Here is a 17656-nt window from a genome sequence, read left to right as displayed (position 1 = left end):
TAGCCCTGCATCAGGCTTCCTGCTCAGCTGTGAATCTGCTGCTCTCTCTCCCTCTGCTCATTCTCTCAAATAATTAAAATCTTTTAAAAAAAAATCATGCTGGGGCGCCTGGGTGGCTCAGTGGATTAAGCCGCTGCCTTCGGCTCAGGTCATGATCTCAGGGTCCTGGGATCGAGCCCCGCATGGGGCTCTCTGCTCCGCAGGGAGCCTGCTTCCCCCTCTCTCTCTGTCTGCCTCTCTGCCTACTTGTGATCTCTCTCTCTGTCAAATAAATAAATAAAATCTTTAAAAAAAAAAAATAAAAAAAAATAAAAAAAAATCATGCTGATGAGAAAATTTAAAAGAATTAGAATAAAAATCTTTATCAAATAATTTGGTCTTAGTTTGGTTCACATGGTTCTTGAAAGTCTTACAGTTCTTTCAAGGGGATCACTACATATTAGAGATGTGAACAGTACATGTTAATAGAAATTCTGAACAGTACAAATGACAGATAAACAGGTTTTACTATAATTGTATTGTCTGTACGATGAAAAGGCATTTTAGAGTAGGGCACCAAAGCAATCTGTTCTCTTCCTGCCCTTTTACTATCTGCATTTTTGCACTGATAAATATTTACATACATACCTACCTTGTGCAATATAGTTATCTGTTGTGGTATCGTCTGTAGTTTTAATAAATACACCATATTCTTCTATTAGCAAAAGGGAAAGGAAAATATTTTACAGACTAACATTAACAATTGAAGTTTAAATAAAAGCTTAGTAAATTCTATCCACATTGCTTTTATGAAATACATGAGATTCTTTGGTAAAAACAGACTATAAGAATTATAGATTTTTTAAATGTGTAACAATAATTGCTACTTCTAATGACTTATGAGAATACTGGAATGTCTAATAGTCCCACTCTTGTATCAACAGCCTGATAAAACTACAAAAGTCTATTTACACTAAAGAGAAAATAAAGGACAAAAACAGCCTTAATTAATAATAAGTGTAAACAACCTTCACGTCTTAATGGATATTATGAAAATTTCTGGCCACACTAATCTCAGAATTACCTAAGGTTTCTCCTTCTAGAAAGCCAGATATAGGGTAATAAAATCACAAGAGACTTTTAGTTTTTTTATCTACTAAAATTAGGGGAAAATATATTATTTGTATCTTAATAAAACTATTATTCATTTCAGGTCCTGAATATAAATTAGTCAGTCACCTTGCTTGTTGAGATTTGAAGGTGCATGAACTGAAAACTGACTTTGAGGAGTACACTCTGATTCAAAGATTAATGTCTTTATTAGGGTCTGAATGTCATCCAAACCATGGTGAAAAGATTCAAAGAGCATTCTTTTGAGGAATCCAGTATTGAAAAGGGAACTTGACCTGAAAAAAAGAAAAAATATGGAGAAATGGGTATGAGAAACGTCTATTAAAGTATAATTTAACTATAAGATATATTATTAGTTATAGGATGGAGAAAATGCTGAAATTAAAAAAGAATTTATGATTTAATTTAAAATTATTTTCTATTTTTCCCATTCCTTTAACATGTTAGTTCTCTAATGGGATTAGTCATGGGAATTTCATTCAAAGTAAATCAACAAAGAATTTATTGAACTCTCGTGTAAGGTGTAAGGTATAGAGCCCTGTGGTACATGGGGACACGGAGGGGATACCAAAGTAGAAAATACAGTGTTTGCCTATAACAGCCTATAAATCTAGACAGGCACATAGTGTGATACAGAAGTTTCATAATGCATATTCCTGTCCGTAAAATCTTAATCCAATGTGTAGATGTAGGGTGGAGTGGGCAGGAGTCGATACAGGAGGAGAATCAGATGTTGTAATGGTGATTCATTAAAAACACGGCACAAGGGTAACTCTGATTTGCTTCCCATTTGAGAATCACAGGGATAACAGACAGAATATAAATTCCAAGTCAGATAAACCTAGATTCTCATCCTGGCTCCACCACTTACTACCTATGTAGCTGGAGTAATTAGTGCTTTTGAGTCTTATTCCTCATCATAAAATAGAAAATAAAACTTTTCAGACTTGTTTTGGGAGCTAATGAGATAGCACACATAAAATCCTGAGTCTGAAGTATATCCTCAATGAATGAAAGTTTATTATCATTAGGTTAGCAAATATATATGAAAAGATACATGATTTTAAAGTGTCAAATGAATTATCAATGTAAGATTTACCAAAATGGAATTGAGAATTTTGGGTTAAAAGTATTAAAGAGAGACTTCAAAGAACACAACTGAATCGGAGCTGGACAAAGGGGAAGAGACTGCATAAGAGTAAAGACATGACCAATGGTTTTGAATGAGGAAATCCTTTAATGTGGTTTATAACTCAGTGCTGGAATCAAAAATCTGAGTTCTGGCCCTGCCTGTAGTACTACTAATTGGGGGGCCAAATTAGTAGTTTCAGCCAGCACTTAAAAACACTGCCACTGGGGTGCCTGAGTGGCTCAGTTGTTAAGCATCCTGGGATCAAGCCCTGCATCGGGTTCCCTGCTCAGCGGGAAGTCTGCTTCTCCCTGTCCCATTCCCCCTGCTTGTGTTCCCTCTCTCCCTTTGTCTCGCTCTGTCAAATAAATAAAATCTTAAAAACAACAACAACAAAAACCCCTGCCATAAACTTCTCCATAAAATGAGGGAGTTGGGCTACATCTTTCTTCTGGATCCAGTAACTTGTTACTCCTAATTTCCCCTGTCCTCAGATCAGTAAGGACTGAGAGTAAGAACAACATGTAGCAAGTGCTATAGGCCAGAGAGTACTAAAGGAAAGGCTAGTGAAGTCATTCTTGGTTTAAGAATATGTGCATGAGGGGCACCTGGGTGGCTCAGTGGGTTAAGGCCTCTGCCTTTAGCTCAGGTCATGATCCCAGGGTCATGGGATCGAGCCCCACATCGGGCTCTCTGCTCAGCTGGGCGCCTGCTTTCCCCCTCTCTCTGCCTACTTGTGATCTCTGTCTGTCAAATAAATAAATAAAATCTTAACAAAAAAGGAATATGTGCATGAGATGATAAAATAATGGGCACCAGCACAAACATTTACCATTTGAGTTAAATTTTAGGTTTAGTAGATGACTAAACCTTGACCTTATAAACAAGGTAGAAATCTGCCATGATTCTTGTCGCAATATTGTTCGGAATCTCAAATTTCTATCAGAATCTCTAGTAACAACCTAAAAGTAAGGATTCCGATTTAAAAAAATTTGACTTTAAGTCACTGAAAACACAACAGCTAGTTTACTAATGATGCAAAAGCACACATACATTAAATATTTGCAGCTGAGTCCCATCTAAACAGCTTTACTTAAAAGCAGACATTTACTTTCACCTGCTCTTCTCATGAAACTAGTTTCTTGAAGACCTCTTGTATTAGCTGAGTCTTCTATAAAAAGTTATGGTGATCACTTCATAATCACACCCTAGTTCTACAAACTCTAAACTGAAAAAAAGCTTTATTCTTACTATTCAGAAATGAATTATCTAGATCACCCAGGCTTCTCTTTGATCCCACTGTCTCATCATTGTAGCAGTCTTCTGAGAATAATGGTATAGAAAAATCTGAAAACAACACCTCAGGTTCATAGGGTTCTGTAGAAGAGTCATAATTATTTGACTAAACTTAAAAAAAAAATTACATTGAAACCTGCTTGTCTTTTACTACACATAATAAATCAGCAATCAATTAATATACAAATCAATTTTGAATATAGATCTTTCTTGACCTACAATGGATGGAATTAATGTAAACCCAAGTAAGTTGAAAATATCTTAAGCTGAAAATGAATTTAATACGGCATCTGGGTGGCTCTCAGTTGGTTAAGTGTCTGCCTTTGGGTCAGGTAATGATCCCAGGGTCCTGGAATGGAGTCCCACATCGGGCTCCCTGCTCAGAGGGAGTCTGCTTCTCCCTCTGCCCCCCACCCCTGCTGCTTGTGCGCTCTCTCTCAAATAAATAAAATCTTTTAAAAAAATGCATTTAATATACTAACCTACTGAACATCATAGCCTAGCTTAATCTACCTTAAACATGCTCAGAAAGCATTTCCATTAGCCAACAGTGGGCAAAATCATCTAGCACAAAGCCTATTTTATTATAAAATATTGATTAATTCATGTAATTTATTGAATATTATTCTGAAAGTGAAAAATAATGTTCTAAGTGTACTGGTTGTTGACCCTCATGATTGTGTGACTGACTTGCTATTATTGCCCAATATGAGAGAAGACTATCGCATTTTACTAGTTTGGAAAGATCAAAATTTAAAATTTGAAATACATTTTCTATTGAATGTGTATTACCTCTGCACCACTATAAAGTTGAAAAATCCCAAGTTGGGGATCATCTGTATATTATTAGGCTTAAGCACATACCATAGAGGCCCAAGTTCTATTGCTGTCTTTCCAGGCATGCTTCCGTGACAGTTACAGGGCAGCTGTCTATATGGGTTTTCTGAAAATATTATAAAAAGAAAAATCAAAGGAGAAATGAAAATGTAAACAGTAACTTACATTTATAATAATTTGCAGCCACTACATTATGAGGATCTACTATGTGCCAGGTATTATGCTAAGTATTTTACATGCATTTAAAAATTTTAATCCTTACAACTCTCTGAAGCAGGTACTGTTAAAATCTCAATTATCCAGATCAGAGAATTAAAGCTTAAGAGAGGTCACAGAAATCCATGTCAAATGGCTTATTAAGAGGCATAACTTTTACTAGCTTTTTGTCACTATGCTACATGAAATAATTTCAGTAGGAGAAAATCTTTAGAAGTCCACAAGATACCCATTTAAAATCAGCTGATGAGAGGTTTAATTTATATGCAATAAAAAATGTATACATGTTATGTGAAAAGGTTGATGAGTTTTAACAAATGGATATAACCATGTAACCAACATCCCATCAAAATAAAGACATTTCTCATTAGTTGCTTCTTCTGCAATGGGAAGAAAACAAATTACTCCCTAGGCTTGATTCATACTCAGCCGCCAAAATACAGGCTAGAAGAATCGTAATTCAGTTTAAAGAATAATGAGAGGCCTGATACCATCCCAAGGATGTTGGAGAAGTACCAGCATTATTCTTAGTTTCCAAAATGGGCAATATTCTACTATGGACTGTTTAGTCCCTAAGCCCTAGAATAGTTATTTTAAGTCACGCTCACCCACTAACTTCCCTCAGGCCATTCTTGGGTTATTATGCACTTTCTTGAAATGGCCTGATCTGATCAATCAGTCCTAGATATATATCCACAGTTCGGAATTATGGTGGGAGGGACACAGGTCTATAGCCATGCTATCAGACATCACTGTTATTCAAGGTTTAAATGGGATAGTGCACAGACGTGAGATCTTACTTTAGATTTACTTGAAGACTTCTTCCCTCACTGTTTATACTAGATCTACTTTTCAGTATTATTTAACTCTAAGCCTTAAGGAACGTTATCATCAACATTGGATTCGATAAGAACTATGTTCCTCAAACATTATGTGAATATATTCAAGAAGTCTTCCCTCAAACCATAAATAAGTAAATTATAATACTATAGTCAGTATTACCCAAATTAGGACAATTTATATTTACAGTTCTGTCAGTTACACCCACTTACCACAGGTAGGCAGCACACACATGAATTTTTATTAGTTTGTTTCCTGATGCATTTATAAAAGGCTCCCATCGTGTATCAATGTATGTCTTTTCCTAAACTTCTTGCCTAGGATTTCTCAGTGCTAGGCCAGCAATAGCAAATTCCCTCTTTGACAGGTCAGAACTATCATTTCAAGTCACCAGTAGCAAGAAATGAAGGAGTATATACCATGTCATCAGTATATAGGTTATGAAGACAATTCCAGATGAGGATTAAAAAAATATTCGGAGACTTCTATTTAAATGCAATAGACTGAACAGGTATGTTCTCTCTTCTATCCTTTAAAGCATTATTAAAATGAGAAAAAAAGAATAAAAGTCAAACCCAAGGATAAATAAAATGGGAGCAGAGGTAACAAAGACAGTAAGAGATGTCAATAAAATTTTCGAAGTGGAAATAAGGTACACAAGGGGATAGATGATTTAGCAGGCCAGACAATGCTAAAGCTAAGCCTGAAATGGGCAGACAGGCTACCAGTAACACAAGTAAGCCCTCTAGTGCTGTGGGACCCCAGAAAGACCTAAGAATGGAAGGAACTGATCATATTGGAAGATGGGTATGGGGCAGTAGTGCAAAAAAGAAGCCTGGCTGAAAATTTTTAAGGGGTTTGATTAAGACCTGTAAGATTTCTTTAATACCCACAGACTTCTGTGCTTCCTCATTCCAAAAAATGAAGTTAATCTTAGGTGAGGCTGAACCATGGAGGACCTGGAACCAGAGGCATCAGTCATGGTTGAGAGTAAGATTTATGAAAAGAGAGGGATTAAGTAAAAGACATCATAAATGGGGCACCTGGGTGGCTCAGTGGTTTAAGCCTCTGCCTTCGGCTCAGGTCATGATCTCAGGGTCCTGGGATTGAGCCCCGCGTCAGGCTCTCTGCTCAGCGGGAGCCTGCTTCCTCCTCTCTCTGTGCCTGCCTCTCTGCCTACTTGTGATCTCTGTCTGTCAAATAAATAAATAAAATCTTTAAAAAAAAAAAAAAAAGACATCATAAATGGTAAGACCTTCTAAGTCTCCTTCCCCAGCATGGCCCCTAGAAAGCTGATGGAAGAGTCAAAGATTACTCTAGAAAAACTTGCCAATACAAGAGAAAAAACCTAATATATTCATTTTCATCTGGGGGATCCCCTTGTGAAAGAGCAGACTAGTGCCTTCTCATTAGAGTAAAATAGATCAGTCTACAAGCCCTGACTCCAGTGCTTCCAAAAAACTTTCAGTGTGGAGAGACAACCAAAGACCATTAGACATTTGAGATGTACCATACAGAGAACAAAATTACAGCACAGAAAGAAATTGTTAGGAAACAGAAGAACTAAAACAAGAAAATAACAGAAACTACAATATGAAACTGAACTGAAAAAATCTACTCTCCCTTTAATAAAAATATACCCAATTATAACCAATATTCTTAGAGGGCTACGATCCGATTTTGTATCTCTGAAACAAGAATAGGACACTATTAAAAAAGAGACAATGAGAAAATATGAAGTAACTTAAAAACTGACAAAATATGATAACTTTAAAAAGGAGAGTTGGAAAATAACAACCAGGGAAATCTATAATGTAGAACCAAATGCCCAAGAAATGAAAAGACTGTCCAATTGGGGCCATATTCTACTATGGACTCTTCAGATCACTGAAGCCCCAGAACAGTTATTTTAAATCACGCTCCCCCACTAACTTCCCTTAGGCCATTCTTGGGTCATCATTCACTTTCTCGGAATTTCCCTACTGGGTATTTTCCTGAAGAATAGGAAAACACTAATCTGAAAAGATACATGCACCCTTATACTTATTGCAGCATTACTTAGAATAGCCAAGATATGGAAGTAACCTAAGCATCCATCATTAGATGAATGGATAAGGAAAATGTGGTATTTATACATATTCTCGCACAATGGAACATTATGCAGCCATAAAAAAGGATAAGATTGTACCATTTAAGACAACAAGGATGGACCTAGAGGGTATTAAGCTAAGTGAAATAAGTCAGACTAAGAAAGACAAATACCATATGATTCCACTGAAGTGGAATCTAAAAAAATTTTAAAAACCCCACAAATGAATAAACAAACATAACGCAGATTCAGACCCATAAATACAGAGAAGGTTGAAGGGGAAAGGGAGACATAGGCCTCCAGTTAAGGAATAAGTAAATCATGGGAATAAAAGTCACAGCATAAGAAATACAATCAGCTGGGGCTCCTGGGTGGCTCAGTGGGTTAAAGCCTCTGCCTTCAGCTCAGGTCATGATCTCAGGGTCCTGGGATCGAGCCCCGCATCGGGCACTCTGCTCAGCGGAGAGCCTGTTTCCCCCTCTCTCTCTGCCTGCCTCTCTGCCTACTTGTGATCTCTGTCAAATAAACAAATAAAATATTTAAAAAAAAATACAATCAGTGATACTATAATACTGATGTAATGGGACAGATGGTTGCTATACTTGTGGCATAATGTAGAAATTTGTCAAGATCACTAAGTTGTACACGTAAAAATAACACTGTATGTCAACTATACTCAAAAAAGAAAAACAAAAAAAACAAAACAAAACGTGGTATATATGTGATAGAATATCATTCAGCCATGAAAAAGAGGGAAACCCTGCAATTTGTGACAATGTGAATGAACCTTAACGGCATTATACTAACTGAAATAAATCAGAGAAGTACTTCATGATCTCACTATATGTGAAATCTGAAAAAGTTGAACTCATAGTAACAGAGTAGATTGGTATTTACCAAGACCCAGGGGTGGGGGAAATGAAGAGATGTTGGTAAAAGGCTATAAACTTTCAGTTATAAGATAATGTGGGGATCTAATAATGTACAGTGTGATTATAACAATGCTAGATTGTATCATTGAGATTTACGAGTAGACCTTAAGTGTTCTTATTACACACACACGTAACTGTGAGGTCATGAAAGTGTTAACCATTCATACTGTGGTAGTTCACTATACATGTACATGAAATCAGTGATACGCATTGTTCACCTTAAAGTTACACAGTTCTTGTCAATTATATCTGAATAAAGCTGGTAAAAACATGTAAGCTCGAAAGGAAGGATCTCACCTCTGAAAGAAAAGAAAGAAGAGTCAAGAGAAAAAATTTTCCAGGGCTGGGAAGGTGGTGGATTAAGAGGACCCTAAACTTACCTTGTCCCATGGATACAGTTAGAGAACACTCGCGTCATCACAAATAACCCAGAACACAACCCGGAGACTGGCAGAACAAACTCCACAACAAAAGGGAGAGAAGATGGGGCGCCTGGGTGGCTTAGTGGGTTAAAGCCTCTGCGTTTGGCTCAGGTCATGATCCCAGGGTTCTGGGATCAAGCCCCACATCGGGCTCTCTGCCCAGCAGGGAGCCTGCTTCCTTTCCTCTCTCTCTGCCTGCCTCTCTGCCTACTTGTGGTCTCTGTCTGTCAAATAAATAAATAAAATCTTAAAAAAAAAAAAAAAAGGTAGAGAAGACGCCATACTGAAGAGGGTAGGAAGGGCAGAAATGCAGTGGAGAGCAAACCAGCATCCTCATCAGACATGGGAGGGAGCCACTGGAGTGGAACTGGGAGAGAAACATCCTACCTGGGAGCTCACACAGGGAAAAGAGATACCCATAACATTTGGCTTTGAAAGGGAGAGGGGCTGAATTTCATGAGTTTTAGAACCAGTGGGGCTTAAAGTCCGGCATTTTAAAAATCAGGAGGCTCAGTTCTGGGAGAGCCTGGAGGGCAACAGGAAGTTCAGACTCTGCCCATAAAGAGCCAGCCTGACAAAGAGCCCACAGACATTCAGCAAAGAAGCAGCAATTTGAAAAATGCCTGGGACAGTGGGGAGGGAGAGTAGTTCACTCATTTCAGATCATGTCCTAGAGGGGCAGGGATTGCTAAGGGACTTCTCTAGGACATATTCAAAAAAGGGGGAAAAAAAATCCTTTTTTTCCCCTTTGAATACCTATCCCATGAATACTCTATTCAGCAAGGCTATCGTTCAGAACGGAAGGTCAGATAGAGTTTCTCAGACAAACAAAAGCTGAAGGAGTTCATGACCACTGAGCCAGCCTTGCAAGAGATGTTAAAGGGGGCTCTTGAGAAGAAAGGACTGTAAGTAAGAGTAAGAGATGTAGGAAACACCAAAACAATAAAAGCATATCTTTAAGGGGCGCCTGGGTGGCTCAGTGGGTTAAAGCCTCTGCCTTCAGTCTGGTCATGATCCCAGGGACCTGGGATCGAGCCCCATATCGGGCTCTCTGCTCAGCAGGGAGCCTGCTTTCTCCTCTCTCTGCCTGCCTCTCTGCCTACTTGTGATCTCTGTCAAATAAATAAAATCTTCAAGAAATATATATATCTTTAAAAATCAGTCAAGGGATTCACAAAATAAAAAACATAAAATAGGACAGTATATAGCTAAAATAGTGGAGAGAGAGGAGTAAAGAATGGGTTCTAACTTAAATGACCATCAATTTAATATAGACTGCTATATGCAGAAGATGTTATTTACAAATCTAATGGTGACCACAAATCAAAAACTACTAATAGATATGCAAAGAATAAAGAGAAAGGAATCCAAATATATCACTAAGAACAGTAAATTATGAAAAAAGCAAGAGAAGGACCAGAGAAGTACAACTACAAAACAAGTACCAAAATGGCAATAAATACAAAATCTATCAATAATTACTTTCAATGTAAATGGACTAAGTTCTCCAATCAAACGAAATAGGGTAATGGAATTGTTAAAAAAAATGAGATCCATCTATATGCTGCCTACAAGACTAATTTCAGACCTAAAGATACATGCCAATTCAAAGTGAGGTGATGTAGAACCATTTATCTTATAAATGGATGTCAAAAGCTGGTGTAGTGCAATATTTGTATTGAACAAAATAGACTTTAAGACAAAAACTATAACAAGAGACAAAGAATACTACATAATAATAAAAGGGAATCCAAAAGAAGATACAATAATTGTAAATATCTATGCACCCAACATGGGAGTACCCAAATACATAAAACAGTTAATAAACATAAAGAAACTAACTGATAGTAATACAGTAATAGTAGGAAACTTCAACATCCCACTTACATCAATGGACAGATCATACAAACAACAAATATATTAGGAAACCAAAACTAAATCCAACAATATATTCAAAGCATCATTCATCATAATCAAGTGGGAATTTTCCCAGTATTGCAAGGATGATTCAATATTCACCAATCAGTATGATATATCACATCAACAAAAGAAAGGATAAAAACCATATGATCATTTTAATAGATGCAGAAAAAGCAACTGACAAAGTATAGCATCCATTCATGGTAAAAACCCTCAACACAGTAGGTTTAGAGGAAACATTCCTCAACATAATAAAGGCCTCACATGAAAAACCCACAGCTAACACCATACTCAGTGGGGAAAAACTGGTTTTCCCCTCAGTTAAAAACAAGACAAAAGAATACCAGCTCTTGCCATTTTCATTCAACAGAGTACTGGAAGTCCTAGTCACAGCAAATCAGACAACAAAAAGAAATAAAAGGTATCGAAATTGGTACGGAAGAAGTCAAACTGTCAGTATTTGCAGATGACAGGATACTCTATATAGAAAACCCTAAAAATTCCACCAAAAACTGGCAGAACTGATAAATGAATTCAGTAAGGTTACAGGATACAAAATCAATGTATAGAAATCTGTGCATTTCTATACACTAATAATAACACAGCAGAAAGAGAAATTAAGAAAACGATTCCATTGGGGCACCCGGTGGCTCAGTGGGTTAGGCATCTGACTCTTGATTTTGGCTCAGGTCATGATCTCATGGTCATGAAACTGAGCCCCATCTCAGACTCTACACTGGGCGTGGAGCCTACTTAAGATTCTCTCTCACTCTCTATGTCCCTCCCCTCTTTCTCTCAAAAAAGAAAAAGAAAGAAAGAAGCAGAGAGAAGAAAACAACCCCAATTACAATTGCACTAAAAGTAATAAAATACCTAGGAATAAACTTAATCAAAGAAATGAAGAGCCTATACTCTGAAAAATATAAAACACTGATGAAAGAAATTGAACATCACATAAAGAAATAGAAAGACATCCCATGCTCATCGACTAGAAGAACAAATATTGTTAAAATGTCCATACTATACAAAGCAATCTACAGATTAAATGTAATCTCTATCAAAATACCAACAACTTTTGGGACGCCTGGGTGGCTCAGTTGGTTAAGCGGCTGCCTTCGGCTCAGGTCATGATCCCAGCGTCCTGGGATCGAGTCCCACATCGGGCTCCGTGATCGGCAGGGAGCCTGCTTCTCTCTCTGTCTCTGCCTGCCACTCTCTCTGCCTGTGCTAGCTCTCGCTCTCTCTCTGACAAATAAATAAATAAAATCTTAAAAAAAAAAATACCAACAACTTTTTACAAAACTAGAACATCCTAAAATTTGTATGGAACCACCAAAGACCCTGAGTAGCCAAAGCAATCTTGAAGATGAAAAACAAAACGAGAGGTATCACAATTCCAGATTTCAAGTTATATTACAAAGCTGTAGTAATCAAAAGTATGGTATCAACACAAAAACAGACACACAGATCAATGGAACAGAACAGAAAGCCCAGAAATAAATCCACAGTTAAATGGTCAATTAATCTTTGACAAAGGAGGCAAGAATATGTAATGGGAAAAAGACAGTCTCTTCAGCAAACGGTGTTGGGAAAACTGGATAGGTACATGGAAAAGAATGAAACTGGGCCACCTTCTTACGTCATACACAAAAATAAACTAATAATGGATTAAGAACTTAAATGTGAGACAGGAAACCATAAAAATCCTAGAAGAGAGCACAGGCAGTAATTTCTCTGAAACTGGTCATAACAATATCCTCCTAGGTGTATGTCTGTCTCTTGAGGCAAGGGAAACAAAAGCAAAAATAAACTGGGACTACATCAAAATAAAAAGCTTGTGCACAGCAAAGGAAACAACCAACAAAACAAAGAGACAATCTACTGAGTGGGGGAAGATATTTGCAAATGATAAACCCAATGAAGGGTTAGTAACCAAAATATAGAAAGAACTTATACAACTCAACACCAAGGGCCCCCAAACAACCCCCCCCCACCAAATTAGGAGACTTAAACAGAAAATTCTCCAAAGAAGACACACAGATGGCCAACAGACACAAGGAAAGATGCTCAATGTCACTCAGGAAATGCAAATCAAAACCACAGTGAGGTAACAACTCATACCTGTTAGGATGGCTAAAATAAAAAACTCAAGAAACAACAAGTGTGGGCAAGGATGTGGAGAAAAAAGAACCCCTGAGTACTGTTGATGGGAACGCAAACTGGTACAGCCACTGTGGAAAACAGTATGGAGGGTCCTCAAAAACTTAAAAATAGAGCTACCCTATGATCACCCTACAATCCAGTAATTGCACTACTGGGCATTTACCTAAAGAATATGAAAACACTAATTTGAAGGGATATATGCACCCCTATGTTTACTGCAGCCAAACTATGGAAACAGCATAAATGTCCACTGATAGATGAATGGATAAAGAAGAGGTGGTAGACACACACACACACACACACGAATATTATTCAGCCATAAGAATGAAATTTCACTATTTGCAACTTATATGGATTTAGAGTATAATTCTGAAATAAGCCAGTCAGATAAAGACAAATATCTAAGATTTCACTTATATGTGGAATTTAAGAAACAAATGAACAAAGGAAGAAAAAAAGACAAACGAAAAAACAGACTTTTAACTCTAGAGAACAGATGGTTACCAGAGGAAAGGTGGGATGGGAGATTGTGAAATAAGTGAAGGGGATTAGGTGTGCACTTGTCTTAGTGAGCACAGAGTAATGTATGGAATTGCTGGATCACTATATTGTACACCTGAAACTAATATAGTAATATATATGAACTATGCTGGAATTTAAAACAAATGGGGCACCTGGGTGGCTCAGTCATTAAGCATCTGCTTTCAGCTCAGGTCATGATCCCAGGGTCCTAGGATCGAGCCCCGTGGTGAGCTCCCTGCTCAGTGGAGAGCCTGCTTCTCCCTCTACCTGCTACTTCTACTTGTGCACGTGCTCTCTCTCTGTCAAATAAATATTAAAAACTTAAAATTTCCTAGAACTGAAGAACTCAAGTTTCCTTTTTTTTAAAAAAATATTTTATTATTTATTTGTCAGAGAGAGAGAGAGAGCGCGCGCGAGCGCACACACAGGCAGGCAGAGTGGCAGGCAGAGGCACAGCAAGCAGCAGGCTCCCTGCCGAGCAAGGAGCCCGATGTGGGATCAATCCCAGGATGCTGGGATCATGATCTGAGCTGAAGGCAGCTGCTTAACCAACTGAGCCACCCAGGTGTCCCAGAACTCAAGTTTCTTAAAGGTCTCACAGATTACCCAAGGACAATGAGCTAAAAAAGATGACCTGCATATTATCACAAATTTTTAGAATATTGGGTAAACAAAAGATATGTTAAGACCATTCATAGGAGAAAAAAAAGTCACAAATGATTAGATGTAAAAACAATAGCAAAGGGGTGCCTGGGTGGCTCAGTCAGTTGAGTGTCAGCCAGACTCGGTTTCAGTTCAGGTCATGGTCTCGGGGTGATGAGATGGAGCCTCGAGCTGGGCTCCATGCTCAGCACTCAGTCTGCTTGAGATTCTTCTCCCCCACCCCCACAAGTTCTCCCACTGCTCATGTGCACTCTCTCTCACAAATAAATAAAATCTTAAAAAAAAAAATAGCAGACTTCTCAATATTAATACTGGAGGCTAGAAGACAAGGAAATAATAATACCTTAAGCATTCTGAGAAAAAACAATTTACAACCTACAATTCTATACTTTGCCATATAATCCTTCTCAGGAAGCCACAGGAAAAAGTGCTCATTCGAAACAAGAAAACAGACAGAGATAATGGGAAAATACATAGGGTCCAGATGTAGGAGATTCATCAGATGGAGAAAGCCAAAGCAATTACCAGGGTGCCCATTAAAGGCCTCCAGAGGACTTAAAAATAAACCACCCAAAGGAAAGCAGAAGTACTGTCTCCAGGGGAGTGAAACTGGAACCGAAGATTACCAAATGTACTTACCCATACAGAAAGGAGCCCTGAAACTGTAGCACAGAGTTTGGGAATAGAGTATGAAAAGTGAACATATACAAAAAAGGACACGAAAGCAGTAATTATTAGTTCTGGAGTTATCAAAGAGTCGCATACAAAAAGAAACATTTTACAGCATATTAACTGGTTCATCTGTGTTGAAGCAGCCTTCTAAGATAGCAGAAATGACCTCTGTCCCCTGGTATTCATACGCTTGTGTAGTCCCTTCTTCTCAACTGTGAGATCACCAAATCTAGAGTTCATTTCTAATTACTAAAATACAGCAAAAATGAGGGGCGCCTGGGTGGCTCAGTGGATTAAGCCGCTGCCTTCGGCTCAGGTCATGATCTCAGGGTCCTGGGATCGAGCCCCGCATCGGGCTCTCTGCTCCGCGGGGAGCCTGCTTCCTCCTCTCTCTCTCTGCCTGCCTCTCTGCCTGCTTGTGATCTCTCTCTCTGTGAAATAATAAATAAATAAAATCTTTAAAAAAAAAAAAAAACAGCAAAAATGATAGTATGGATTCAGGATCAAATTTGAACAGAGTGTATTTGACTTTAGCTACTTGTTGATAATGTAAAACACAATACAGCGAGAGATGAGACATAAAAAATTCAATGTAAGAATTGACTCATCATTTCTAAGGCAAGAATACGATCAGTAATACTCAGTATGAGGTAAAAAGAAACACTGAGATTCTTTTTTTTTCTAACTGAGGTGAAATCCATATTTTTTTAAAGATTTATTTATTTGAGAGAGGGAGGGAGAGGAGAGAGCGCGCGCGTGGGTACCCACACGCACGGGTACCCACATGCACAAGTTGGAGAGGGAGAGAGAATCCGAAGCCCGTTGCGGCACTCAATCTTATAACCCTGAGACTATGACCTGAGCTGAAATCAAGAGTCGGATGGATGGTCAGTTGACTGAGCCACCCAGGCATCCATTTTAAGTAATCTCTACACCCAACATGGAGCTCAAATGTACAACCCTGAGATCAAGAGTTGCAAGCTCCACTGACTGAGCCAGGCTGGTGCCCCGAAAACCTCTATTTTAAAAAGCCAGAGTGGATTCTTTAACTTTTCTGATTCTATTGTATTAAAAACAAGATTAGGATGGTGGCTGAGCACTGAATCCAATTTCTTTTTCTCCCCGCCCCCCACCAACTTCTCTTCTTATTCTAAATCTCTAGATATGATGGAAAAGCTTTTTTAAAAAAAGATTTTACTTATTTATTTATTTAATAGAGAGAGAAAGAGAGAGAGAGAACATAAGCAGGTGGAGCAATAGGCAGAGGAAGAGGAAGAAGCAGACTCCTCCTGGCCCCCTCACTGAGCATGGAGCCTGATGTGGGGCTCAATCCCAGGACCCCGGGATCATGACCTGAGCCAAAGGCATATGCTCAACCAACTGAGACACCCAGGCACCCCAGAAAAGGTATTTTTATGATTAATTCCTAGATAGTGCTAGAAAATAAGGTGATCCAGCACACATTCCAAACTGTTCAGAACTTTCTGAAAGCCTAAAAGCTGAGAGATCATACTACTGGAAGAAAACCACAGTGGAGAGAACAGCTATTAGAGGCAGAAAGAGCCTTTGTGGGTTAGTTGAACCTATAAGGCAAAGATGAACGTAACTGGAGTAGCTCTAGGATAACAATTACAGGGGTTGTTTGGAAAACTCTACTTGAAACAGCTGATTATATTATTCTAATTCATGCCTAGTAGATTACAGACAATATCTGCCTCCAGTTTGAGGTAATAAAGATGGGTTTAGGTTGGAGAAGCAAGACAGTGCCCTATGTCTGATGAAAAATACTTCTCTACACTCAGAAAGCTCAATGAATTCCAATTAGGATAAACATAAAGAGATCCACTCAGACATATTGTAACTAAACTGCTGAAAGTCACAAAGAGAAAATCTTGAAAACAGTAAGAGAAAAATAATTTACCAAGTACAAGGGAACAAAAATACAAGGACTGACTGACTTCTTATCAGAAATAATGGAGGGCAAAAGGCACTGGAATGCTATATTCAAAGTGCTGAAAGGAAAAAACCTCCTGTCAACCAGTAATTCTACATGCAGCAGAACTATCCTTTAAAAAGGAAGGTGAGGGGGACTGAGGCAAGATGGCGGAGGAGCAGCAGACTGAAACGACATCAGCTCGCAGGAGTCAGGAGTTCAGCTAGGTATCAAACCATTCTGAACAACTACAAATCCAACAGGAGATAGAATAGAAGAGCAGCAATTCTAGAAGCAGAAAATTGGCCACTTTCTGAAAGGTAGGACGTACGGAGTGAATCTGAAGCCATGGGAAGATAGACGTGGGGGGAGGGGCCAGCTCCCGGCAAGTGGTGGAGCAACAGAGCACAAAATCTGAACTTTTAGAAGTCAGCACCACTGAGGGACATCACTCCAGGAGCTAAGCGGGGGTGGAGCCCTCATGGGGACAGTGTGGTCTCAGGTCCCGCGGGGTCACAGAAGGATTGGGGGTGTCTGAATGTAGCAGAGCTTGCAGGTACTGGAGCGGGGAAGCTGACTACAGAGGAGTGTGCTCTCAGCTTGGGGTTACCTTAAACCGTGATCCGCGGCATAGTCAGACCACTGCTCTTTGAGCAGGGACCCCACAAGTGGCAGATCCAGGGAGACTCACCTTCTTCCTCTGGAGGCAGGGATCTGCTGGGTTTGGAGAATCCAGACGGGGCTGTGTGCCAGAGATAGAAACGCTTGGTCACAGGCCAGGTGAGCTCAGAGTGAGTTTGGAGACCAGGGAGACAAGAGTGATTGACCGCTTTTCTCCATGGGCGCACTGCGGAGTGGGGCCTCGAGTTCTGGGCTCCTCTAGGCTGGAGATTGGGAGGCCACCACTTTCAT

At 38.9% G+C, this 17656-nt stretch overlaps 1 protein-coding gene across 2 annotated transcripts in view; it reads right to left on the bottom strand.

Moving 5' to 3' along the window:
• Positions 1 to 17656, bottom strand: part of TRMT1L (tRNA methyltransferase 1 like) — a 51132-nt gene that overhangs the window by 2597 nt on the left and 30879 nt on the right. For both annotated transcript variants that reach the window (XM_045982795.1, XM_045982794.1), the window contains 3 exons: positions 4400 to 4478; positions 1219 to 1385; positions 632 to 694 (listed from right to left, as the gene is read on the bottom strand). In XM_045982795.1, the coding sequence (XP_045838751.1) occupies positions 632 to 694; positions 1219 to 1385; positions 4400 to 4478 (309 nt within the window). The remainder of the gene's footprint in view (positions 1 to 631; positions 695 to 1218; positions 1386 to 4399; positions 4479 to 17656) is intronic.

The sequence above is a fragment of the Meles meles genome, chromosome 17, assembly GCF_922984935.1.
Source record: "Meles meles chromosome 17, mMelMel3.1 paternal haplotype, whole genome shotgun sequence".
NCBI lineage: Eukaryota > Metazoa > Chordata > Mammalia > Carnivora > Mustelidae > Meles > Meles meles.
Note: the sequence above shows the minus strand (reverse complement) of the source record. Positions and strands in the feature narration are given on the sequence as shown.